The 27,609-nt window shown below is 46.9% G+C and overlaps 1 protein-coding gene and 1 long non-coding RNA gene across 3 annotated transcripts in view; one reads left to right on the top strand and one right to left on the bottom strand.

The window, feature by feature from the left end:
- Window positions 1-26,433, top strand: LOC122466310. Its single transcript, XR_006291727.1, has 3 exons — window positions 1-117; window positions 13,911-14,031; window positions 25,938-26,433. It is a non-coding gene; the product is annotated as an uncharacterized LOC122466310 (long non-coding RNA).
- Window positions 93-27,609, bottom strand: part of GALNT16 (polypeptide N-acetylgalactosaminyltransferase 16) — a 129,670-nt gene continuing 102,153 nt past the window's right edge. Inside the window, exons 11-17 of one of the 2 annotated variants that reach the window (XM_043549370.1) lie at window positions 26,428-26,554; window positions 24,981-25,073; window positions 22,551-22,634; window positions 20,851-20,992; window positions 18,177-18,293; window positions 6,274-6,413; window positions 93-6,112 (exon numbers count right to left, since the gene is read on the bottom strand). In XM_043549370.1, the coding sequence (XP_043405305.1) occupies window positions 6,276-6,413; window positions 18,177-18,293; window positions 20,851-20,992; window positions 22,551-22,634; window positions 24,981-25,073; window positions 26,428-26,554 (701 nt within the window). In that variant the 3' untranslated portion in view covers window positions 93-6,112; window positions 6,274-6,275. Of the gene's footprint in view, window positions 6,414-18,176; window positions 18,294-20,850; window positions 20,993-22,550; window positions 22,635-24,980; window positions 25,074-26,427; window positions 26,555-27,609 lie in introns of both variants that reach the window. The other variant, XM_037900299.2, reaches the window with a different exon arrangement.

Genomic DNA, 27,609 nt, shown 5'->3' with positions numbered 1-27,609 from the left:
GGGAAGCTGGTGGTGGCAAGAGGAATCCTGTAAAATTACTTCTGGAAGAAACTGGGGAATCAAACTGCATGAAAAGGCCTGAGCACCTAATGTATGTCCCTAAGCAGCTCCACAGGGGTAAGTGATGTCTCCTCTCCCCCAAACCAGGGGCAGAAGGATGGCCTGGTAAGGGGCAGGCTCGCAGCTTTAGGTGAGAGGATCTGGGTGGCAAGGGGAGACAGTCTAAGGAGGAGAGGCTCTGTGAAAATACTGTTCATGGAAGATTTTTTGCTGATGTATTAGCTTAATGTTAACAGCTCTCCACAACTACTTCTGTGCTGCAGGAAAGAAAGGATGCTCTTCTTCCTAGCCTGTTAAAAGGGACTTGCTATGCTATTTGTGACTAGTTCTCTTTAGTTGCCAGGAGCACCCTATAAATTGCTAAGTCAACTCCTGCAGTGTTTCTTTTGAAGTGCCCTGGGACTCCGGGCAAAGGATTCTGGGATGCATCTGTGGAGGAGCAGTTACAAGTGCCAGAACATAGCTAAACGGCAAGGGGAGCAGAGAAGGAACCCCTGCTTTACGGAAAGCAAAGAAAATAAAGAGGCTGAACGCTTTTTTCAAAGTGGATTTTATTCCAGGCATTTAAATAGACAAGTTCTGGCACATGCTTTGTTGGAAAAAAAGGAAAAACAAATCTGTGTTTCACATAAACTACATTTGGCAAAGAAAACTTTTTAACCAAGTGAAAGAAAATAAACTCTTTGAAATTGATTTCTGTACAGCTGTGGTTTCAGTTCCTGTTAAATAAACTCTAAATCACCTGGCATACTGCACATGAAATTACACTGGATGATCTGATTTAATAAGCGCTTTCTTAAGGACATTCTCTTCTATTAATCTGAAAGCTCTTCCTCATAGTCTAGATGAATGTCCAAAGTCAATAGGCAAAACAACCAGTCACTACTTGTTCTGATTGTTTATTTTTACAAAGTGAGGGGCAAACCGTGAGGTTTTTACCAGCCAAAGCTCCCACTGAAGTCAGTGGGAGCTTTGACTGAGAAAGGGCTTCAAGATATGGCACTAATGGAATTGGACTAGCAGAAGCAGCACCCTGTGTGGAAAGGGTGATGATCACATCCCTCAGGTAAGATCTATTAAGGAATACATTTATAACCGATTTAGACGAGTCCTCAACTGCTTTGGGAAGGTGGTTGGTTTGTCTGAAATGGAAAGAAGTAGCACTCTGTGCTGGTTCCTTAACAAGGATCATGACAATCAAACAGGAGATCTGCAAACTATTGATTGATTCTAAGGTAAATCACCAAAGATGTGTGAGGGAGTTATGTTTTGGAATTCAGCCTTCTGTTAGCATGTAGAGCTGCAGGTACTTCTGGGCCTGACACCCAGAGCAGGCAATGAGGAAATCACCTGGGGTTGATTTTGCATGGAATATTTATTGGTGAATGGAGCTTTTGAACCAGGACTGACCTTTAGTCAAACAGCAACCTTGGAAGATTCAGAACGTGGAGACTCCATACGTACAGGGCTCAGGAGCCAGAGCCAGTAGCAACGTTTCTTCAGAGGGTCTCCTCACAAAGAGAAACCCTCTGCAATTGTTTGTTTGAGGAGGTGGAGTTGGAGCTGGCTTTAGCCCCCAGTGGAGTTACCAGACAAATTCTTAAAAGGGAACTGCAAGGAAGATAGCGCTTCTCTCCCTTTCTCACGCGGAAGGCTATGGACACACTAACACTTATCAGAGTAGCAGCTGTGTTTAGTCTGTATTCGCAAAAAGAAAAGGAGGACTTGTGGCACCTTAGAGACTAACACATTTATTTCAGCATAAGCTTATGTGAGCTACAGCTCACTTCATCGGATGCAACTAACACTCATGTTGGCACAACTTAGGTCGCTCAGGGGTGCGAATAAGCTGCTAGCAAGGAATATTAACCTGCAGGGTGGGAAAAATAGGGAAGCGCAGGGGGTCTCCCTAGGCAATATTTTGACAAAAAGCTGCAGTCTGGAAGCATTTGAACACACAAAGAAATTACCAGCCACTTCCTGCTCTTCTTCCTCTCAATCTTTCTTCCATTTAGTTTTGTCAGCCAGGTAAGTTAGATTTCCCTGCTCCCCGCTGCCTGAAGCAGCGCCTCCTGCCTGTGGCTGGGATGCGAAGGACTTTATCTTTTTTCCCGAGGGCCTGGCTGTCCCACGTTCTCTCGCTCTTTCAGTTTTCCTCTCTCCTTTGCTCTCATTTCCTCTCCCTCTGTTCTCTCTGCCCCCTCTCCCCATGCTGCCTCGTCCCAGGGCCGCCCTTAGGCACACGCGGCTGCGTGGAGCACCATTCCCCTCGCGGGCCGCAGCTGGTATCCTCTCTTCTCCGGCCCCGCCCGCGCGCTGAGCCGGCGGGCTTCTCCCCGCCCCCTCCCTCGCTTGCTTCTCAGCCGGTTGGCTGAGGGCTCCAGCCTCCCGCTCTGCCGACCCAGCCCCAGGGAGCCCAGGGCGGAGTCCCTCCCTGGACCCTGCCTGCCTGCGCTGCTCGCTCTCCGGTGGGGGCCGGGCCGGGGAGCGAAACTTCCACGGGAATCAGCGGGGGGTGGCCGAGCGGGAGAGAGTGGGGGGGACTTCAAGTGACAGTGCGCTCACTGTCTCTCACGCTTCCCTAACACACACACAGACTGGCTCTCACACCCACGTACACTCTGCCTCTCACCAGTCACAGTCCCCAATACAGATTGTCTCACACACACACACAGTCTCACACTCCCCAACACACATTCTGTCACACAGCCCAACACACAGTCGCTCTATCACACTCACACAGGTTCTCTGTCTCTCTCACACACACACACACTTGTATTATTGTTGGTGGTGTTACTGCTTGGTACTTCCTGTCAAAATGCTCAGGGTGAGCCAGGAGTGGCTAGGGGCTGTAGGGGTGGGGAGGTATTCTGGGGGTCCATATGTGGGGGTGGTGGCTGTGCCTGCTGGACACACTGGGGTCAGTGGCACCAGCTGGGGACCTCCTTCAGTGGAGCATAGGGGCACCAGTTTAATAATACTGCGGAGGGCCCCATAAATTCTAAGGACATGCCTAGCTCTTCCTCTTTTTCCCTGTATTCATTCTCTCTTTCTCTGTCCCTAAGACCTTGCCCTTGCTCTTCTTCATCCTTCTGATGTGCACTTGCATGGCACTGAAGCATCTCTGCAGGACACAGGAGGAGAAGGCAGCAGTACACCTGGACTCTGCCCAGCACTCCCTCCTCTCATACAGGTAGTGCTGCACCAAATGGAACTTGCCCCAACTGGGAGTGGGGAATGGCCGCCTGAGTTTTCATTCGCTACGCAGATCACTCATCAGATTCATCCAAGGACATTACTAAGATGACTAGCTACACTGAAATGAAATATCAGCCAGTGAATGTTATCCTGAACCAGCAAGGACTTCCAGTTTTCAATATGCTGGAAAAACAAAACAATAGCTAATAAAGGATAAATACTTTGCATCTCTAGAGCACCTGTCATCTGAAAATCTTAAAGCACTTTATGAACACTAATGAATTAATTCACATGGCACCCATATGAAATAGGTTCTGTATTTCTTCCCCATTTTTAAAATAGGGAAACTGAAGTGTAGAGAGGTTAAGTGACTTGCTCAAAGTCACACACTTTGGCAGAGCCAGAAAAGAACCCAAACGTTCAGACTCCTGCTGCTTTGTCTACTGCTCAGGTATGGATTCTGCCACCTGTCTGGATGACAAACTTCTTTTTTTTAAACAGAAGAATAATAGCAAATGATGAATCCTCTTGTTTTCATATCAGCACTCTTATTCACATGCAGATACAGGTACAAAGAGCTACTGTTATCCAAACAGTGTGCAACTAAATCATTTGTGAATAGAGAATTAAGAAGAAGACACAGATATGGTCAAAGCAAACAGCTGTTTAGAATTTAAAGAAATACGCTCATTGTTTTGCTATATTTGCCCTGTTCTAGTGGTGGTTGTGGGGATTACAAAATCCAACAGCAATACAAAGGGTTTAATAGGCTTGTCAATTAAAACAATTTTGGCTTTTTTCCAGATGTAAACCACCTCCTGCAACTCTGGAAACTCAAACCTGACACACAACTGGGGGGCTCCCAGAAAACAAAAAGGGATACTAGCTAGAAACAGAAAGTGAAACTGGCTGTTCTATTTACAGAAAGCAAACAGCATAAGTAAGGAAAATCCACTAGATTTTTAATGTTTCCCCTATTTTTATAACTTCAGGTATGTAGCACAGACAGATTGTTCTTAATGTACGGATTTGTATCCGGATGCTATTTCTTTAGGAGACATTTGGTCTCCTGGATGAAGAAGAGAAAGGCTCAGCTCTGCTAACGCCTTCACAACTTGGGATACACAAGTATTCTCAGTACCAGGCCTTTCCGCACCATATTCATTTAAGTAAAAGAAGAACTGGAGGCCTTTACGGGCATACCTTGTCTGTCTGGTAGTGAAGGGTTAGGAATGGCAGATTCTGGTGATCAGAGCCCCTTTGTGCTAATAAGAGCGGGGTGAATTCTTGCCCTCCCTCTCCACCTATGCATGGATGAAAACAGAAAGGGTTGGGGTGCGAGTGACCAAACACTTGGACTGTATGCATCCCCATTTAGAAGTGAGACAGAACACAAGGAAATGCCTTAGTGTGAGCACTAATGGAATGGGGAGTGGGTTCAGAAAAGGGAAGGTGGGTGGGTGAGTACTAACCCTTTGGAGGGAAAAACTGGTCTTCTCGGCTGGGAAGAGCTAATGAAAGAAGAGCAGCAAAATCCTCAAACCTTTTAGCTGCCTGTCTTTGAGAGAGGGTGAAGGTTAGTAAAAGGAGAGCTGCTACCCCGGGCTGTATTCACACGGACAGCGCATGCACACACACACACACTTTACTATTTCACTGCGCTCCTTTGGCATAACCCCCCAGTTAGAATTATCCAGGGGATTGCACTCTCTCTGTGTTAGTGCATCCCAGCTGAGGAAAGGCAGAAGGGAGCGATACTGGCTCCCTCCACATTGCTTGGCCTGTCATCACAGAATACACCAACACACGCTGTCAGTGCAGTGCCGTGGAATGCCTTCGGGGTGGGGCTTACTGGACATTTCCTAGCGGTTGCAGCATTAGACCTACCAGTCTCAGAGTAACCTCCAGCAACCTTCTATATCCTATAATTTAGCCAGTCATTTTCTGAATGTCAGGTCAACTCATAGCAGAGTAACACTGGGGGAGGAAGGAAATGCACAAACTAAAGCCTGGCTATTTCTCCGGTTCCCTGGGTGTAGGGCACAAGAGCAGGGGCTGTTATACAGATACTGGCATTTCATAATAAGCTTGCATCCTATCCTAGGACTCCGTCATATGAAGCACACCAATCTGACTGGTTAATGAGAGTTGGGTTTGGATTACCACCTACTGCAATGGTATTTGGCCTCTCTAAGATCTCACCACAGAAGCCTTCCTGACCATCATGGCTATTTCCCATAGGAAATGGGAAGCTGTACAAAGAAACTCTGGAAAGAATGACATTGACATGATCCAGTGGAACACTGCACAAATACAAACCTTCCCCCCCTGCATCCATTACCCTCCTCTACCCATTCTCCATCCATACTACAAATTATGTGTACAATGGCAGTGTCTGCAGACTGACCAACCAAGAATGATGCCACAGTGTGCTAGGCCCTGTCCCAACACAGTCCCTGCCCCTCAGATCCACTGCCCATCTCCCAACCCATGCATTAGTTATGCTGCATTTCCCACAAAGCAACCTCATCGCAGCAGTTCGAGACAACACACACAAATAACACAAGATGTTATAGAGGAAAGTCAGTGGAGCCCAGGAGCCACCAAGAGTCTGTAGAAGCGTTGTCAAGACCACTGGTTACATGGAATCCACAGGACTGAAGATCATAAATTTCAATGCAAAGAAAGGAGAGAGCTGTTACTCAGTACTTGTTGCTCCGAGCTCTATTCGGCTATTGGGTTGTGCCCTCTCCTACCTTTGATTGCTGTTGTATGAGGATGTCAGTCACCGTGAAGAAGAAACAGATGGATCAATTTCAGTGCCACTTCTTATCCCCCCTCCCCTAACTTCTTCCTTAAAAGTTCAAAAGCAGTGAATGTTCAGCTGAAATGGTGACTTGCTGATCATCACAATCGAAACATTAGGGTTAGAAATAATAAACCTTTACTCCCCACCCTAACCCCTTCCATTCCCCAAGTCTCATGCAAAAAGAAAGAGAGAAGTTTCCGGGCTACCATCATGTGGCTTGTAGCAGCTCCCACTGTTGGCCGGGTCTATCCGATTGGCATGGGTTGGTCACCACCCTGCTGGACTGGTTTTCCAGGCAGAGGCCGCTGACAAAGTGCTGAATGAAACTGCCTTTCATCTTCCATTTCTGGGAGAAGGGGGGGGGAAGAAGGGAGAAGAGAGAAGAAACAATGTAGTGAGATGAAAGGCTCCCCCTACTTTCACCATGGAGGCAGCTCCTCCCAGCTTGAAACAGGAGGCAGGGTTTGGAACAGGTGAAACTCAGTTGGCGGGGGGACATAGTGGAACTTCAGGAAATTGGAATTCTGGTTTGTGGTGACATTTCCAAAATCTGGAATCCTCTGTATTTTCCATAATCAGGGTTTGGCTGATAGGAGTTCACCTGTACTTATAGGGCCAGGTTTTCGCGGGTATTTAGGAGCCTAATGATGCAATAGGCACCTAGTGGGATTTTCAAGGGAACCTAAGCGGGTTATGTTCCTAACTTCCTTATCTGCATCTCTAGGCACCTGCTGGCCCACGGAGAATCCCTCTGCTGCAGGGTGCAGGCCAAATCCTGCTCACGCTTAGCTTAGTGTAAACGAGGGCTGCTCTGAGATTACACTGCTATAACACAGCAGGATCTGGCACAAATAATAATTACAATGGCATAAAACATACCATATAAAACCAACTATGATATTAGAAAGCCAAAGTGGTATTAAAAGGGGGCTGGCTGCAACCTGGCCCTACATTTGAATACTTTGTTTTGCAGGGGAGCGTTTGTTCTATCACTGTTTAGTGCCATGGGGAAGGACAGGCCCAGGCAGAGGCAGCAAGGGCAGGAATTCCACACCCTCAGAACCACCTCTGCAAACAGACCTTCACCTTGCTGAGCCAATGCAGGATGGGGAAAGCTGAAAGGTGAGTCGGGTCCGAACAATGCAGATTGCCATGAAGCAGCAGCTCAAGGAAGAAGTCTCAGATATAGCCAAGTCCCTTCTCCATTAAGGGCTTTAAAAGCCAATGGAGCTGCCTTAAAGTCAAACTGTCACTTCAAAGTAAGAACCTTTCTTTCCTCTGTCAGATTTGTGAATTGTCTTCAGAAATTAATCTCTCCAGTCCTAGCCAGGCCCCTTCCATCCCATCCCACATCTCCTCTGGAAGATTTTGTCGGCTTGAATTTAACATGGGAGAAGCCAGATTCCTTATCTTCTTTCCCAAACTCTGTCCACTTCTACCTCCTCTGTCACTGTTGCAACATCACCACCCTCCCTCTGACTCCCGCTTATGACCTGGGGTATTTTTGGCTGCTCCCTTTCCCTTGCATCTGGGTTATGTTCAAATCATGTTGCTTCCTCCTCCTCGGTACCGACAAGACCCACCATTTTCTTTCCATTCACACAGCTAAATCTCTGATCCAGGCCTTCATTATATCTCCTCTTAGTTACAGCAACATCTCTGTCTCTGCCTTCCCCAAAGCCTACTTTGCCTTTCTCTACTCCATATAAAATGCCACAGCAAGTCATCATCTCCTTGCCCATTGATCTGATCATGTCACTGCCCTCTTTAAAGCCCACCACTGGCTCCTTACCTGCTAGCACATCAAATTCAAACTTTTTATCACCACCTAGAAAGCTCTTTATAACTCTGCCCCTCCCTACTTATCCAAGCTGATCTCACTTCAAGCTGCCCCAACACTCCTCCACTCTGCCAGCATTTCCACCCTGACTGCCACGTTGTCAGCATCTCAATAAATGCCTCTATGCCTTCTGCCATGCATGGAGCAACGTCCCTGGGCTCATCCGCAAGGTCTCCACCCACAAAGAATTCTCTTGGTGGCCCACTGTGGTTGTGATGCTTACACTGAAAGGTCAAAGTATGTGTTAGGAGTCCGGTTGCACCTTAAAGACTAACAGATCTATTTGGGCATAAGCTTTTGTGGGTAAAAAACCCACTTCTTCAGATGCATGGAGTAAAAATTACAGATGCAGGCATTATTATACTGACGCGCGAAGAGAAGGGAGTTACCTCACAAGTGGAGAACCAGTGCTGACAGGGCCAGTACAATCAGGGTGGATGTAGTTCACTCCCAATAATTGATGAGGAGGTGTCCATTCCAGGAGAGGCAAAGTTGCTTTTGTAGTGAGCAAGCCACACCCAGTCTCTATTCAAGCCCAAATTAATGGTGTTACATTTGCAAATGAATTTTAGTTCTGCAGTTTCTCTTTGAAGTCTGTTTCTGAAGTTTTTTTGTTCAAGTATGGCTACTTTTAAATCTGTTATAGCACATCATCAACCTATCCTGGAAAATGATCCCTCACTCTCACAGACCTTGGGAGGCAGGCCAGTCCTCGCTTACAGACAGCCCCCCAACCTGAAGCAAATACTTACCAGCAACTACACACCACACCACAGAAACACTAACCCAGGAACCAATCCCTGTAACAAACCTCATTGCCTACTCTGTCCCCATATCTATTCTAGCGACACCATCAGAGGACTCAACCACATCAGCCACACCATCAGGGACTCATTCACCTGCACATCTGCTAATGTGATATATGCCATCATGTGCCAGCAATGCCCCTCTGCCATGTACATTGGCCAAACCGGACAGTCTCTACGTAAAAGAATAAATGGACATAAATCAGACATCAGGAATGGTAACATACAAAAGCCAGTAGGAGAACACCTCAATCTTCCTGGACATTCTATAGCAGATTTAAAAGTAGCCATACATACTTGAACAAAAAAACTTCAGGAACAGACTTTAAAGAGAAACTGCAGAACTAAAATTCATTTGCAAATTTAACACCATTAATTTGGGCTTGAATAGAGACTGGGTGTGGCTTGCTCACTACAAAAGCAACTTTGCCTCTCCTGGAATGGACACCTCCTCATCAATTATTGGAAGTGAACTACATCCACCCTGATTGTACTGGCCCTGTCAGCACTGGTTCTCCACTTGTGAGGTAACTCCCTTCTCTTCGCGTGTCAATATAATAATGCCTGCATCTGTAATTTTTACTCCATGCATCTGAAGAAGTGGGTTTTTTACCCACGGAAGCTTATGTCCAAATAAATCTGTTAGTCTTTAAGGTGCCACCGGACTTCTTGTTGTTTTTGCGGATCTACCCCTTGATACTTGAAAGTATGTGTTGTTTCCCCTTAGCCCCAATCTCTCACTACTTGCCTCTTTGCTTCAACAGTGAGTTCTTTGGGATGGGCTGCACCTTCCTGCCTGGCTGGAAAGTGCCTAGTATGTAGTGGTTGCTACCATAAATAAATAATAGTAATAACATGGGTTTGGGAGCTCCACCAGGATTCTCTGCCATTCATTTACTCAGAGATGGCTGATTTCAGCAGCTACATTGGACGGAGCACTCCAGACTGTTGGGATTTTCCTGTCTCCCTCTTCTCAGTCAAGCAGATGGCCCAGTTAGGACACAAGGTTTGAGTGCTCAGTAGGCTGACAGCCTGGGGATCTGAAGAGGATGTTTGGCCTGACTGCCTAATTGATGCAAGAAAAGGGGGACAGCCTGTCAGGCTGGCTTGAAAGGTCTGGAGCAATTGCAGACACACCATATTCAGGGAGCAAATATCCCTAGAGGAGCTGTCAGACTTGCCTCCCCTTTTAGATTAATGTTAGAACTCTATAGGCCTTGGGTCATTCATGGGTAACTGACCCAGTGAACAGTTTTTAGGTTGCCACATATTGCAGGTATTAGGCTCCCAGCCACATTCAGTGAAAATCCAGTGGTTAAAGTTTATATCAACTCGCTAACACAGCATTTCATTACAGCACTATTTATAATTCCTACCGCAACAGTGTCTGGGTGGCTCCTCATTGTCTTCTTGCTTATCTATACACTGGCTATTATTCTCGCATGACAGAGCAATTGTGCAATGTAGGGTCTTCTCCGCTCAGTCCAGTTAGACCTGAAACGGCCTGGCAGTGATTTTACAAATATTAACCCTCAGCTTGCCACTGTTACCAGCTCTGACTGAGCGGGCTCCTGCTGCGGGACTGGCCTTTGCTTCACCGGGAAGAAGTCAACATGATCAGGGAGGGTGCTAGGAGGAGGGCCAGAAATATGGTGGGGGTGGAATTATAACCCTTCCTGAAGCACAAAATGGAGCTTACAGTGCCATCAACACCTGCTGCCTCCTAGGACCCAAAATCCACGTTCCAGGTTAGGCTGGCTATCACCTGGCAAAGGTCCTCTGTGTAGAGAGCCAGGGAGGAAGTAAACCACAGAAAGCAGACACCATCATGAAGGACTGGGAGAAGGGTACACCTGCTCCTGGAAATCCACAAGAGCACATATTGTGCCTGCCCTCATTTTGGTAATACCTCTGCATGTGAAGGCCTACTCTACACCTTGCATCTCCCCTGTGGATGCCTTTCCTCGTATGTGCTATGGCTTCCTGTATTAGCAATCGCTGCTGTGAAGGAGAAGGCTGCAGTTTACCATGCCTTGAAGATTAGAGATCTGTGACCATGGCAATTAGCAAGGGACATTTTCCTTCCTCTTCCACCCAGGAGAAACCTGGCCCTATGGGAGATTCTGTGTCATGTGATTTCTCCAGATTAGAGATCCACTGATCTGTGAGCCTCTGTGCGCTGAGCAGATGCCAGCCACTCCGTCTTCAGCAATGGCCTGCAGCAACAGCAGCAGCAGGAGGACACACAGTGAGCGTTCAGCACCACACATTTCCTCCTGCTAATGAACTACACCAAACAAATGAACTTCTCAGTTAATTGCACAACCTGAAAGCCCAGCAGTTGTTTCAGAGTCATCCTGAATCTCTCAGTGCAGTAGAAAGTGGTAGGTCAGTTGTGGGGGAGGAAGTACAGGCCTGGGATTTGGCTGTAGGAATTTTATGCAGGTAGTAGTTTGTGTGTTGACAGTTACAAGCGGAAGTTGTTGGTTCTTTTCCTTAGATGACGTGAAAACAGTGGTTTTGATCTCACTAATTTTGCCCCATACAGGCCTGGAGTTTTTATGCCCCCCTCCTCCCCTCAGTATTCAGGAGGAAGCAGTAAAGTGGCTAGAGACTCACTAGGCTTCACTTAAAATCTCTTATCTGATCACTCAAGGCCCCACAAGAATTATAAGAACAATCACAGGCTGTGGAGTTTGAGTGGGCTGCCCAGCTGTGGCCTGATTGCTTTTTGGCTGAGCCAAACCTGAATGGCACTGCTGCCCCATGCAACAGGTCACAATGCCACTCACTCAAATTTGGCTTGACCACCCCTCCATCTGATGGACGAGCAGCTGGGCCAAACCTGAGTGGTGCAATGCCACTCACTCAAATTTGGAGGATGTATGTTTAGGGGCTCATGAACCTCGGGTTTATGCTGCTGGTGGGGAAAGAGGGAGCCTGAGAGGGGAAGAAGAGGGTCAGGCACAGGGACAAATCTATTTCCTCCCCCCCGGCACACTTTAAATGGTGCTCTACAGCCCCTGAGAACAACCTTGTGTTGGGGCAGCACAGTTGGGTGTGATATCTCAGATAGATAGATGAGTAAAGGTACAGAGAGAGGGTGGAAACTGAGTGTTTGGGGGGAATCTCAAAAACCTTCACAGGAAACTACCTGCAGCCATGCAGCCTCAGGCTGTGGTCTTCCCAGCTCTCATCCACCAAGCACCATTTGGCCTGGTTAGCACTTGGAGGGGAGCCTCCTATGTATACATAGGAAAACCTGTGTATTGTGGGAAGCGATGCTGATGACTCAGTACAAAGCACTCTTCCCTAGGCCCTGTCTATGCTGGGTGAAAATGCAGTGAAACAAACCACTGGCTGGACACTTTGTGCCAGCTCAAGATTTTGGGTTCCCAGTTCTGAAATGACTCTTTGGGCTTGCCAAGCTTTCAAAAAGTTTTGGTCTGAATCTCTCTGTACCTCTGCCTCCCTTTCTGTCAAAAGCAGATAATACAGATTACCCCCTAGAACTGGTTGGACAACATGTCATGATTTTCACAAATATTTTGTCTCTTTTTTACCCATCAAAATGTCATCAAAATTTTGAAACTATCCCACTAGCCCTACTGTGCACTAAAGTGCTTTGCAATATAGGAATGAAAGTGCTGTAAGTGCCAAATATCATTACTCTTTGCAGTGTTGTAGCTAAATAGGTCCCCCCAGCATATTAGAGATACAAGGTGGGTGAGATAATATCTTTTATTAGACCCACTTCTGATGTTGAGAGAGATAAGCTTTTGAGCCACACAGAGCTCAAAAGCTTGTCTCTTTCACAAACAGAAGTGGGTCTAATAAAAGCTATTACCTCACCCACCTTGTCTTGCAAATATTATTACTATAATATTGAAGGAAAAGTCATTCAGTCCTTCCACTCTGATAGTGTAAAATATAGCCCAAGGTATAACAGTACTATAATTTTTCAGTGTGAGCACAAGTTGGTTTTTAACTTCTGTCAGTCCAAATAATTTTACAGGCAATCATGGGTCTTAGCGGGTCTGGAATTTTTGCAAGTGACTAAAAATAGCTCAGTAAACCTAGGAAGCTACTGGTGGGCAGCCAAGGTCAGGTAAGAAGTAAGAGTAGAAGAGCAGGGTGTTATATATTAGGGGTATGTTTACACTAGAAACACTACAGCAGCACAGGTATTGACCTAGTAGTGTCTACACTGGGGCTTAGGTCAGCTTGACTTCAGCTCGTAGGGGACTGAATTGTTCACATCCCTGAGTGGCATAGCTAGGTTAACTTAGGGTTTAGGTGTAGACCAGACACAGGACTGAGGTACACTAGGTGAAGCTGATAAGTGGAATAGCCGGGTGTTATGACCCACAGGTCTCAAACCTGGGCCTGCAAGGTTCATGGGAGCAGCCATGCTCCAACCATCTACCTGGCAGCAGCTTACCTGAGACCCCGGAAGCCCAGTCCCAGTGTGAGGGTCCACCGCTGATGCCCGATTGGCAGAGTCCCAGAGTGACTGACTGGCCTGCTGGCCCTACTTAAGCCCGCAGCAAGAACAGGAAGCTGTCTGAACAATTGGGCTCCCCTCTGGTCTGTGAGCCTTGGTCTACCCACTCCTGCTACCTACCATCTGCTTCTGCTCCGCTAGCTTGGATTTCCTGGCATCTGACTTGTGGTTCCTGACTTCTAGTTTATCTCCTGCTTCTGACCTCCTAGTGTCCTGACTCGGCTGACTCTTGACTCCTATCTTATGACTGTGGGCTCTGGCTCTGACTTCTAGGCATGGCTGCCTATGAGCCAGCTCTGACACAGAGGGTACTGCAGGTCATGATTGAGGTGCATTTGCAGAGCTGCAGGGAGCCTAGGACTGGAATCAGAGGAGATCTTTCACAGAAGATTGTGCGTAAACAGAGGTGTTTGATAAGAAAGCTTGTAGGGCAGTTGGTGCACTAGGCCAGAATCTAACAAGTGCTGTCACTCTCCCTGTGAGCTCTGAAATTCACAAAACTGAAACAAAAAGGAAATCAGAGCTGAGAAAATCTCATGTCTCCTGAAAATTGCTTTCAAGCTGTGGTATACTGAAAGGAACATTTTACCTGGCTATTACTGTCAAGATGCTGACTCAGGCACCTACAAAACTGTAAGGTTTTCACTCTGTTTTTTGATTGTCTGCACATCGTTCCATTTGTCTTTATCTCAGATAATATGCATCATTGAGCAGCAAGCTGGGGAAAAAGGCAGACAAGCTATGACTTCAGATTTGGTCGTCCCTCAAAAAACGCGACTGTCCTAATTTTCAGGCTGGGGTCTCATTCTCTCAGGTAAATTACAATGAAATACTTTTGTCTAATGGGATTTCTCTGCATTCACTTTGTTCTGTCTTGGAATATTATGCCAGGGTTTCTCAATTCTATTCTCTTGTTTTTAGTGTCTGACTCTCACTTGGTCTTATATTTGTCCTCACTTTATTACAAATTAAAATGCCACGCCCACCACCAGTCTGAGACTATGTAATAATTTATCTGACATTCAAGTAGAAATGCTAACATCTAAATATTATTATGGATAATGTCCACCTGGTTTGAAATCTAGCTCTGATCATAAAGAATAGCACTTGGCTAGCTCTCCATTAGTGCTGCCAACTACCAGCTGTTCCTGTTCAGTGATCATGGTTTTGCCAAATATATGTTGTTCCTGGTCCCCTTTAGCCCAGTACAGAATAGCCTGATGGGGCTGGAATGCTTTTAGACTTGGGTCATTCTCTGATCTCTCCATCAATTGCTTTCCTGCATATATGTACACGGACTTATTCTGACTCAGTAATTTGTTGTTACAAAGCCTACTTTGATGTGGCTCGCAAGTTAAACTGTTGCTTGCCTTTCTGGCAAAAACAACAGTCTTTGAATGATCCGACTGGCCCACAGCTTGCAAGCCTTTATTCTCTTTCTGAACATCAAATCAAATCCACTGCATGCATCCGATGAAGTGGGTTTTAGCCCACGAAAGCTTATGCTCAAATACATTTGTTAGTCTCTAAGGTGCCACAAGTACTCCTGTTCTTTTTGCAGATACAGACTAACATGGCTGCTACTCTGAAACCAGTCAAATCAAACTGTCTTTCAGTAACAGAGCAAGGCTCCCAGTGTTGTGACACAGTCTACTCTGGCTTGGCTACTGAATGAAACAGTTGCTCACCTTTCTGTTCTGACTTTCTGCAGCTGCCAGAGCTTGGCACTGCCCAAGCTCTATCTGCACCTTGACCACAGGCTCCTCAGTGCATACTCTCTGTCCCAAACTTCAGGCTACCCCCCGTCCCCTATTCAAAGTGAGCTTCTGCCACCTCTACCTGCTTTCCCAGCCCTGCAGGGCAAGCGTCCTCTCTGCTTCAGAGAGGCACGTGGGCTCCTCTCCCCAGAAGTGAAAAATCAATGCCCACTAACACCCGTGGATTCATTGTGCCGTTGGAGTGAGTTATAGAGCATTGATGTGACAGTTTTATAGTGGTCTCATTACAAAGATGCGAACACTAAAACTTTGGAGCCAGTCTACTAAGGATGTGAGTCATTGTTTTCCATTACCTTATGTGGATAAACTGGACTCAAATCAAGGGCTTGACCTAGCAGATTATTTTGCTGACGGTCTGTTAACAAGGATTTTGTTTAAATGCTTCAAATAATTAAATATGGGGATGAACCAAAGCTCGAGTTCCAAACACTCCTGAATTTTGTGGGGAGGGGATGGGATACGTGGGCCTGAATCCAACCCTGGATCTGGATTTTGAATCTGGGCCCATCTCTATATATTGGGCTAATGGTAAACCCTAGATCCAAACAACTCTGAATTTTTGGGGATTCAAATTCCAGATCAGGATTTTTGCAGCTGGAGCTCTCTCTACTAGCAGTGTCCAAGCTGGCTGCATGTCCTAGGGTGACAAAGGGTATTGTGTAACCACACCCATAGGTCTGGCAACCACTGCTATTAATATTGATGTTGGTCTTTAACTAGCAGGATCCTCCCTTCTCCCTTCCCCACACCCTCTCTGCCCACCCGCACGCTCCCCCTTTTCCATTTGAGACAATGCCTCAACTTCATTTTGGGGACTGGAACTTTCTCTGCCAGCTCCCAGATCAAATGGAAACTGAAGCTGGCAGCTACCAGGTGATTCACGTGTGAGCGAAAGTCTGGGCTAACAAGGAGAGTATCTGGGAACAGAGATATGGCAGAGTGGGCTTCTCTCCACGCCTTCCTAACTAGGGTGACCAGACAGCAAGTATGAAAAATCGGGACAGGGGATGGGGGGTAACAGGAGGCTATATAAGAAAAAGACCCAAAAGTCGGGACTGTCCTTATAAAATCGGGACATCTGGTCACCCTGTTCCTAACTCAGTTTTCAGCTGTCAGCTACCTGATAACTTTTCAGTGCTGTAAGCACTAAAGAACAGAATGAGATGGGAAAGATGCACTGAGCAAAGTCACCCTACTGCACTCCCATGTCCGCTAACATACTCAAGGCTGGGGGCTGTGTTGAAAGGTATGCATTATATTGGCCACCACTAGATTCAAATATAGTTCCCAGAAGCCTGGGAAAAATCCTGTTGTCCAGAAGTCCAGGACAAGAAGGGTGCAACTTGGGCATCAAGTGTCCTGCCATCCAAACAAGGAGGACAGCTGGGGGTGGGCTGTGTGGCCCCAGGCTCAGCAGCGGCACTCTGACCCCCTGTAAGTGGGGAGAGGTGGGAGGGGCAGAGTAGAGGAAAGAGAATTGAGGTACTTTGTGAGAGGGGAAGGAGCAAAGCAAGAGAACTCAGTTGCTCTCTAGAGTTGATGGGGATGGTCCTAGACAACACAAATAATGTCTTGGGAGAAGATGGTAGGAACAGGGAGATGTACACCACTGAAGGTGTCTGAGGGTGAGCCTCAAGGAACATGTTCTCTGTTAGTGCCCTCAGCACAGGGCTGTGGTGAATGGGGAGGAAGAGATTTGGACTTTTCAGGATCTGGGCTTCGCAACTGCAGATGAGTGGTTCAAAGGCAGCTGCAGGGGTAGGGGAGGGTGGCAAGGCAGGCACTCATCTTGGCCTCGGAGACGCGTGGCAGAGGAAGCAGGTGGTTAGGGTGGCTGTGGCAGAACGGTCCCTGCTGCCTCATCCCGGGCACCAAGAACACCCGACATCCTGCTCCTTGCCCCAGATTTAATCCTGGTGTGGAAACAGCCTTCCCCCATACCCCACCGCCCCCGAAATGATGCAGCTCCACCCTGCTGCTGTTCTTCACCCAGCCCAGCTCCAGTCCCCTCTTCCTGGAGCCAAGGAGAGGGGGGTGAGCCGGAGGAGGAGCAAGGCCTGGGCTGCCCTGTCTTGCACTCTCCCTAGGTACAGAGGAAATACTGTGGGGAGGGAAAACATAGATCAGCCCCCACAATATTGCCATTGTTAGGGTGCTAGGCCCCACTGCCCCCCCAGTTCTCCCCTCCCTGGAGGAGGGGGCAGTTGATGATCTTGGCAGCTGCCAGGATCCTCTCTGCGACTGGGAGGAGGACTCAGGAAGGCACTTACGGAGAGCTGAGTGACCTAATTACACAGCTCGGGATACATGTGGTCGCCCAGAGGGGGAAAGACCCAGGAAAGTACAGCCCTCTTGGGTTATTCTTGCAGGGTTAATTTCGACAGTGAGAGTTGTCCCAACGTATTCACAGTGACCGCTCTTCGAGAGACTCCTGCATTAACCAATGCTCTGGAGACATCTATGCTCCTGGTTCCCATAGATGGGCCTGGCTGAATTTCCCATAGATGGGCCTGGCTGAATGCTTTTTAAATCACTTTCCTTTTGGCAAGGGCTAAATTCAGACACGTGTAGTACTTTACAGCAGATGGTGCTGTGGACTGGTCATAGGCTATGCAGCTTCATGCCTCTGAGCTACCAAGGCGATAGGTACCTTAGCAAAGATGCCAGCACAGCCCTGGACAATGCAATGCTTGTTCTCCCTTGCTGCTGAGGGAAGCACAGAAGTCAGGAATAGAAGAGCCCTAGTAAGTCCCATTCATTTTCTAGAAGTGCAGGATCGTTCCCCTCTTGTGCTTTGTCCAGTCCAGTTAACAACTCAGGCCTCAAACCCAATTTGGTCCTGGCTGTGTGAGGCACCTGTCTCCCCACCCCAAGAGGCGAGGTCAGCTTTGAGTGATAAGCACATTTTACATATCTCTAAATAAGTAAATGACAACGCATTCACCACTTCCCTTGGGTATCTCAGAGCAATGTGATCTGTATCCCATCCCTAGTAACGGGAAGGGTCACATCAGAGTTTATGAAAGACAAGAGATGTACATGTGGGGGATGAATCCTAGAATCTAGAGATGGAAGAGACCTTTTAGTTTATGTGGTCACCTTGCCAGTGCCAATTCTTTGTCTTTAGGCAACACTAATACCAACATAGGACAGTGACAGCATTATGAAGGCGGTACAGTACCTGTCTGCCGTCTTTCTGATTGCATGCTTCCAGTGTGATCTGAGATCCGGTGGAGAAGGAGGTGATGGAGAGACACTTGTCTTGTTGTCTAATTAAAGGGTCACTGAAGACCCACTCCTTTGGAGGAGAAAACAAAAAGATACAGATTCCATCATTATGGTAGCAATGATATAACAGAAAAATGAGCCAAATCCTGGAGTCCTCTCTCAGTCCTTACCAGAGAAGAGACTCCCATGGACTGAGCTGGCAGGTCCTGGGCAGGTCTGGCACCAGGCTTTGAAGTCTGTGTTCAGGTTTGGGGAACCCTGACATGTGAACTTCAAAACCTGTCCAGCTGGCTTCCAATAGTCAGATTATCCTTGGGTTCCAAGTGTCTCCCTGCACAGCACCCTTACGTAACCAGGGTTCTACTGGCCTACAAAGCAGCTAAGACCCTGTCTCCTAATTGAGGTAATGGGCAACAGTTTCTGATTATTTTACGTAATAGGCAAATGCACTGCCTACTTCTCCCAAGAGTCAACAGCAATTGTCCAATGTGGATAACAGACAGTTTATCAAATTAGGCAAAACACATACATTTAAACCCACACGCTTCCATACAGCACACACACATCCATAGAAAATAAGCCATTGCATTGATCCCTCATGCCACTTGACAGACACCCATCCCATCAAGTATTAAGGTTATTATTCACTGGGACGGTGGCCCAGCAGAGGAACCGAATGCAATACATTTCAGTGACTTTAAACAACAGTGAAAAGGCACAGTGAGTCTGATTAAATGGCATGTTGGATGCTGGCTGCAAACTTGTTCCCAACAGATAACAGATGTGAATGAGCATTTGCTGGCATGAAATAGCTTACTGGGACCCTTTGTTTACTTAGGCTGCTTCCCTGCTGTAGCAAGGCTGTCAAATGAGAAAATCCTGGGCTGGTGTAATGTAGTCCCCCATTGAAGTAACAGGGACTATGCCAATTTACAGCAGCTGGGGTCCTGGCTGCTTACCATAAAGTGTGGCTTTATTCAGAAAAGCCACTGTAAAAATGGCATCTTCTTACTTAACAGATCTTTTCCCTCTAAGTATTATTTGCTGACTTTTAGTGACAAGTATTCTCTCCCCCTATGTCTTACATTTTGTTAGCTCTGTGGAGCCAACACAACTTCAGGGGCAGGACCTGAGTTCTATTCTGGCTCACCCATCATCAACAGAGTTATTAGCTAAACTCCAACTGCACAGCCAAATTCTCCCCTCAAATTACACCTGAGCAAATCCATCAAGGACAGATTCTGGCTTAGAGAATCTCCGTTACATGCGGTGACGTGCATGACTTTCAGACCCCAGGTGGAGTTTGCAGGGCTGGCAGCTAGGAAAAAACCCACACATCTTTTTCTCATAACCCAGAATGCTGTTTTACTAAATCACTTCTCAGATTAGGATTGCACTTTGGTATGATTTTATTTAAAGAGGACAGTGTTGGGTCAAATTTGATCCAGAATGTAGCTTTTGGAAAAGTCCTTTTTTTTTTGGTTTGTCCCCTTCCATGGAATAAGCTGTGGGGCCTGCAAACGCACACCCTGCAGATCCACACAGATTCTGGGATAGCGGGGCAGAATCTATGATGGCTTTGGTAGCATGCCACTTGGTAGCAGAGCTGCAATTGCTAGCATTGGAAAATTATTTACGTTTTATTTATCTTCAGTCTTATTAGTAACATAAAGAAATGAGGTTTCTTTAAAAACTGCTTTTTAACCAGACACTGCCCCTTACAAACACTGTTTTAAAAAGTACGTTCAACATTTTTATTTAAGTGCAGACTTTCTTTCCTGAATAAGTATTTAAATATATTCTTCCAGTAATTATAGCAAAGATTTCAATTTCCACCAGCATCTGTGCCAGTTAAGAGTATATTAACCACTTCAACATCCTGTGAATGTTTGTATTGTGCTCAGAAAGTGGTGTCTGTACGCTCCCATGGACTCAGGCCAAATGCTCCAGTGTAATGCATGAACCCTAGTGCAGCTCACCTTTAGCAGGAATAATGTGTCCCTTCTTTACTGTATTTCAGTGCCTGGATACTATGGTAATTCACACTATAAGGATGAGATAGGCAGAGAGAATGAGAAGTAGCTCAACTCCTGAGTGCTCACTGTAGCACTCAAGGGTTAATGGAGCATTGCCTGTGAATCTGTATATGTTCATTAATGTCCATCTCACTGAATCAATATCTAATACAGTAGATCAGGAGCACCCAAACTTTGTCAAACTGAGGGCCATGGTTACAATTTGCCACGAAGCCCAAGGCCCACATCAAGTTTGCATAAAATGGAGACGCCTGAGGCCACCCCAGCTTGGAAACAGAAATGTGGCCAGTGGAGAACACAAGTCCCAGCATGCAATGCTTCAGCTTAATCTGAGCGGTTTGATTGTGGGCCATATTGTCAAACTCTGACTCGCATGTTGTCCACCCCCTACAACAGAGAGACTGTAACTTATTATAAGGCTGTGCAGAAGTGGCTACTGTTGTCTGTCAGGACCCACTGCCAAGGGTCTCAGATATTCCGAAGATCACACACACACACCTTTCCTAAACATTTATCCTCCCAGTACCACTGTATCAAAGCTGCTAAAAAGCAGCAAGCAGGAGTAAAGAGCCAAATTCAAGCCTGCCTCACCTGGCTGACAGGGGGATTGCTCACTGTCCCTTTGCAGCCTCCCACACCAGCCACAGAATTTCCTGCTGTGTCCTGGCCCCAAGACTCCAGGCACTGTCCTCCTTGTCTGATAATCCCAGGAACCAGATCCTTTTCAGGAACCCTGGGAGAAAAATAACAACAGTTGCATGGCACCTTATAGCCAGAAATGTCTCAATACACTGTACGCATTTATATAGAGATTACTCCAACCACCTCTGAAATGCGTCCGCCTCTCGAGTGGAACACAGCATGCAGTTACACCGCACAATAGTTGGGGCCAGCAAATGAAGAATATTATACCCAATAGAAATGTCTGTGGGAATTCGAGGAGGCAGAATGTGAGTTAGGATTTGGCCAGAACTCTGTATTAGTATCCCTTACTTTCAAAAAGTTCTGGGGGATCCTTAATATCCCCAAGGAGTTAGGACTTCAGGGTTGCATCTCCTCTGAAACACAGCACCTCCAGCAAAAAGCTGTGTCTATGCTAGCCTCCCCTGCCCCAAATTTCCCCATTGCTACCATCAGTTCATCTCCATTGTGGTAACAACTAGCACTCCGCTAGTGTAGACAGGGCTCCAGACGGCTATCAACTTTTTAACCACCATCATCTAACCCTACTGAGTCTTAGGCTTTGTCTAGACTAGGATTTAAAGGAGTGTTGTTAGATTGTGTTAGGTAACATGTTTTAATAACACAGCCCTAGTGTAGACATGGCTGCTCACTAACACGGGGCTAGGGCACTGGTTCAGTACTGACTCAGAAGGAAGAGTGCCAGCTACCAGTTCACAAAGACCAGTTGCTACAGAATCTGGGATTTTCCTTGAAAATCTCCCATCTAAGTCCTGTGGCAGACCCAATTCCATGTAGTTTGTTCCTTGGGAGCTCCAGGCTCTATATGATTATGTCACTGTGACTCCAGAGTCAGAGGCCCTAGTCTTAGGTCTAATGGTTAATCTGGCCCTGGACTTCAGTACAGTGGGCAGCAAAAATGCTGGAGCCTTAGATTAGAGGGAGCTGTACTCCACACTTCCAGCAATGCCATAAGCGTGTATACAAACCATACCTTAACAAGCCACTTTATTTCAGATCCCTAAGGCACCCGAAATTCAGAAACAGGTATTCACACAACAGAGCATTAAGATCTTAACAGACTCATCTCCAGAGGTATGTTAGTCTGCAGCTCTTCTCCCATCAATACACATCCTGATTTCCTTGGACTGCATGTCCTCTCTCCCTTTGAACAATGGGTGCTGCCCCACCTGGCTTCCTGAAGGTCTCCTAATAGAGCTCTCTATCCCACGAAAACACCTGCCCTTGCCACTCCTTCCCTCTCCCAAAAATGAACTCTTTCCACCTGCCCACCTCCTGGCTGCCACCTCTCCCCACTTCCCTTGTAGAGATCCTTTTCCACCTCCCTGTTCCCAGGTCCCACTCAAATGTCCAAGCAGGAACTGGTGGTGGGTCAAGTGGAAGTGCAGGCCAGGAAATCAAGGAGGGTTTCTCGCCAAAAAGAGAGGGGTGAGCAGGATTTACTCTGAACATGAGAGTCCTGATTTCCTACTTCCCAGCTGCCACAGATCTTCCTCAATTCTGAGGCTAGTGCTTTCCTCCCTGGCCTAGATCCTGCATCCTTTCAGAGAGTTGGTTTCCAGCTTTCTAAGAGTTGAGGATTAACTCACTTGAGCTCTGGGTAGACATTCTCCAGGTACCACTGGAAGGATTTACAGTTTAGTTTCCTGCGTTGCTCCATGCGGTCTGCAATACTGGAAACAAAAGCATGTTGTTCAGAATGATACAGTGAACGGAGATGATGAGGGGTAGCAGGGAGGGATGGGCTAGTTTTTGGGATGTGTGAAGCTGTATAACGTTGCCCCCTTGCCCTTGGCCTGCTGGCCAATGTGATGGGGGCAGAGCAGGGACATTGAAGTAAGTGGGAGACCAGGAGGGGCGAGTGCAGAGGCCTCCTGCTGTGGGAGGGGACTGAAGAAACGAACACACACTCTGGCAAGTTCTTGCACTTCCTCTAGCTCAGGGAAAAACAGCACAGTACAGTGGCACCACTGGAGAGCTGAGAAGGTGTCTTCACTGTTGTATGTCCCTGTGGGGCTCTATTGTAAGAGAGAGACGCAGACAACTGCTGGTTCCCAGACTGGCTTGGGAAGCTAAACAGGTCACTCCCAATGATCAAGGGTGTGTTTAATCATTTTTGTAATTGATTTTTTCCTGTGTTTACAGTGACTCCTTGGAAACTTTAAATTTAAATGGTCACTTAAAAAAACAACTGCATTGTCACTCTAAGGCTCCTTATGGCTGTGCTGCGCGCACTGGCTCATCTGCGTCCAGTAGCTCGGGAGCTGGCATTTGGCACTGATTTTGTTTTCCCTGGAAGAGGAGACGTGAAGCTTTTGTTCTAAAGGAAAGAATACATCAAGGGTTAAATTATGGCTCTTACAGACCAGGGTGCGCTATTGGCATGGGGTAGATGAGCAGCCATAGTGCGTGAGTAGTGGAGAAGGCACAAAGCACTGGGGGCATAATGTCTCCATACGGCTGGGGGGGAAGCAAGGGACTGTCCTCTGCTGCTGCACTCCATAGTCCTCTATTAAAGCTGGTCAGTGCACTCTCCTCCACAGACGATTCTCTTGGCTCTAGCTGGTGTGCAGGAATCAGGGGGAACGGGGCTCTGGCCCCACCTCCAGCCCAGTCAAACATTCCTACCGTGGGGCGTGCGATGCTGCTGGCAGAGTTAGTGGTTCCCCCTCATCAGTATACTCACCCTCTGTGGGTGTGGTGAGTGGAGGGGAAAGAGTCTGTTTTTATGCATCCTCTTTCTCCTGCCATCCTCAGGGACCCAACTGGGAGCAGCCATAATACAGCCCATACCTTATAAAGAACTACATAGATCTTATAAACTGATGTAACTGGTGGGGAAGCAGGTCACATTTAGGGCCCAATTAACCTTGATGGTGTCCCTTTAACCAGTGACATAAGCCTTCTAAAAGTATATTTCATGTTAGCTTTACAGAGCCATTACTATACATTATGTAATTACCGAGGGCCAAATCCTGCAGACCTGACTCAGCTTTTATTCACACAAAGCTGCTACTGAAGCCACTAGGAGATCTGCATGAACGGCGCTGTAAGCTTTGGGCTCAGGGAGGTTCGAGTACTCTGTGTAACAGAGAGCTCTCCATCACAAACAGACAGGGAGCAGAGGGACTGGGATTGGAATTGTTTTTGGGCTCTGACCCAAGGGCTGCACTCAGGCCAGACCAGAGACGGATAAACATTCGGCAGGCAAAGACATTTCAAAAAGATAATTTATTAATTCATGAGAAATAAAACATGATGTAAAACACAGAGTGGCACTTACATCATATTGCATCTACAGAGCTCAGTGCATATAGGAGATACATCAGTATTGAACGTACATGTGTCTGAGAGACAACCACAAACGTGGATCTCTTAAGCCAATGCAGTAATATCCATGTGCTGTCCATAAACTGACACATACACAGAGGTATGTTTGGCTTCAGGGTACTCTCCTAGTTAATAAATATGCTTTAGGTTTTTAAATTTCTTTGGGAAGTTCACTGTTCTTGATGCAACTTCCCCTCTGCCCCACACCTATGTGAACCTTTTTGTGGGGCAGACAGCCTGTCTAACTCTAATGCCTAATGGCCATTCATACCAATAAAAGCCAGTCCCATTGGCTCTGGATGCAGCGTAAGCACAGGAATGTCTGACCAGTTACCTGCTCAGCTCAGACCTCCATAGACTGGTTACCTGCTGTGTAAAAAAACATTTTCTTCTATCCACTTAATGTGTTGCCTTTTAATTTCATTAAGGGTCCCTCTGGCCTTGTATTCTAGAGCAAGTTAAGTAGGGCACTGCAGGGGAGGAAGGACATATGTTGCCATTTAAAATAAAGTAAATTAAAAGTAAATCTCGTTGACCAGCCGTTTGAGCTGTGGTTCTGAGATAGCGCTGGGCAGGGCATCTTTGCCCTTAGCCTTTCCCTACCCTCTCCCAGTGAAAGTGCGAAAGCCATTTCCAGTGAACAAGCCGATTAGCAGGAAGGCTGCTAGCCAGGCTCAGGGACTGCTTACCTTCCAAATGACTTCCCGATGGCAGATGGCCGGGCCTCGTAGTAGTACTGTTTGTATTCATCCATCCATACCTCTGCTGTGCGTTTGGTGTTCCTGCAGGTGGGCAAGGAGAAGCTATGCTGAGTGCTAGTAGCTTGCGGCAGCTCCCCCAGGAGCTGGAGATAAAGGAACATTGGCAACTTAGGAATGTGCTCATGGAGACACTCAGAGTATGTCTACACTGTGGAGATTATACTGACATAGCTATGGCACCGTAGCTCAGCCAGTGCAGCCTAGATGCAGCCCAAGATAATGGAAGGGGTTTTTCTGGCTGTGTAGGAACACTACCTTCCCAAATGACAGTAGCTTTGTCAATGGAAAAACGCTTCTGTCCACACAGCTGCACCTACACTGGGGGTTAGGTTGGTATAGCTGCATCGGTCAGTGGTGTGGATTTTTCATACCCCTGACCAATATGGCTACATTAACCTAACTTTTAAGTGTAGACCAGGTCTTGGGAAAGTTAACTCATCGCCACAGCTATGCCAGCATAACCTCACAGTGTAGATGCAACCTACAGTGACGGAAGGGGGTTTTCCATCACTGTAGGTAATTCACCTCCCCGAGCAATGGTAGCTAAGTTGATGGAAGCATTCTTCTGTCTCTCTAGTTGTGCCTACCCTGGAGATTAGGTCAGCATAGCTATATTGGTCATGGGTGTGGATTTTTCACACCTCTGACTGATGTAGCTATACTGACCTAAATTTTAAGCACAGACCAAGTCTAAAGGTGTTGTGAAGTTAAAGAGTGTTAAAGTGCATTAAGCCTATGTGGACACGCTCATTCAGAAGTGAAGTGGCCGTAGTTCACTTTAGCTTAATTCACTTTTGTCCCTGACTAGATGTGCCCTTTGTGACTAGTCACAGACCAATATCACCCTTTGTTTTTTTGTAACAACCTCTTTCTCCCTCCCAACAGGTCTACCAACTTCTCTCATTTTTATTCTCTTCCCTTCTCTGCTACAATGGAAGCTGCCCATTTGGCTCTTTTCACAGCAGATACATCTCTGTAGTACATCTGGACCTGCAACTCTCATGTGCTATCTCCTAATCAGTACAAAAAATGTGACAAAGAACTCCTGAGTCCTGTGGCAGGTTCAGATGGAAGGAAGGAGATGGACGGGGCAAGGAATACCCAGGACTGGAATTCCAAGGGACACAAAGGATATGTCCTTCTGGGTTAGCATTCCAGAGGAAGGGGATATGCTTTATGCAGTGGGCACCTGCACCATTTCTTTGCCTAGGCAGGAGGCTTCAGGTTGAATCTTGTTAAATGTTCAATCACGTGCCATCCTCCCTGAATCCCCAGGCAAAAAAAAAAGGGAAAGGGGGAAAGAAAGATATAGGATTATTTAGACATGCTAAATATCAAGATGATCCACCTGCCATTGCAATATCCCAACACCTACTTGATATAGGTCAGCGCATTGCCCTCTGGAAAGTCATAGGGGTGGCGTTTCCTGAACACATGGCCGACTCGACTGCAGGGAACAATCTCCAGGCTGCCACCACACATCCACACGCGGAAGGAGAGCTCTGGAAGAGATCCCAAGCATCAGAAGGTACAGCCAGACAAGCAATACAAGTAAAACTTCCAAGAATACTGGCCAGAAAAAGCCGCCTCATACCCGGCACCTGAATGGCTTTGCCTCCTTTCCCTGCATAGATGCCATAGACACAGTCCCTGGCAAAACCAGAAGGGACGAATTGATGGAGAGAAAACATGTCTCTCTTTGTTAAAATTGAGTTGATCCTTCTTAGACTTCCCAACCTTCCTCACGTCCCTCTCCTCTCTCTGAGACCATCCCTTTAGCAAGAGACCTACTCATTTATCCTGGGCCTTGTGGCTGCCAGACACTTAGAATGGCTTCTGGCAACAGATATTGCTGACATGACACTGGACTTCAGTGGCCCACAAGCCCTGTCTACAAGAGATGGGGCTGCCCCAGGAAAATAGACACCCCTGAAGAAGTCAGAATGGGTGCCAAGTCTATAGGGAAGAGTAGGTACATGGAAGAAAAGGAACAGATTGAGGAAAAAGGTGGACAGGTGTGAGAGAATAGGAAATGACAGAGAGAAGAGGAGTCAGGGAGGTCCTTTGGTTTACTTAAGCGGTCCATGCCTGGAGTCCTGTTCCCTTTGCCACGCCCCCACTGACATCACTCGAGCACAGTTTTGAAACAGAGCATATCGTACACAGCTGCCAAGTGTGGGCCAGGGTTGCTCTCTCCCTCTAATTTCAGGGCAATGACCCAGCTGATCAGGTTTATGTATATCCAATTAAATATATCTGCTTAGCTCAGGTGCTTGTGGCCCCTTGCCATGGCAAAGTTTGGCCACCACTGCCCATCTAAACACTGTATCTCCCCTTCCCTTCTCTCTCCTGGCCCCTGGAATCCCAGCAGTTGCAGTACATCTCACATTAATGCTTCAGTTGTCTGACACCGTCTCATTATAACGCTCCCAACCCACCTGGCTCTGCCAAAAATGGTAGAGGAGTGAAAACACTGGGCCGCAGCTCACAGTTACCTCTCGCAAGAGCAGAATTCCGTCCAGTTTATTTGAGAGAAACACACACATACACACATTGC

This window comes from Chelonia mydas, chromosome 6 (assembly GCF_015237465.2).
Source record: "Chelonia mydas isolate rCheMyd1 chromosome 6, rCheMyd1.pri.v2, whole genome shotgun sequence".
In the NCBI taxonomy this organism is placed as follows: Eukaryota; Metazoa; Chordata; order Testudines; family Cheloniidae; genus Chelonia; species Chelonia mydas.
Note: the sequence above shows the minus strand (reverse complement) of the source record. Positions and strands in the feature narration are given on the sequence as shown.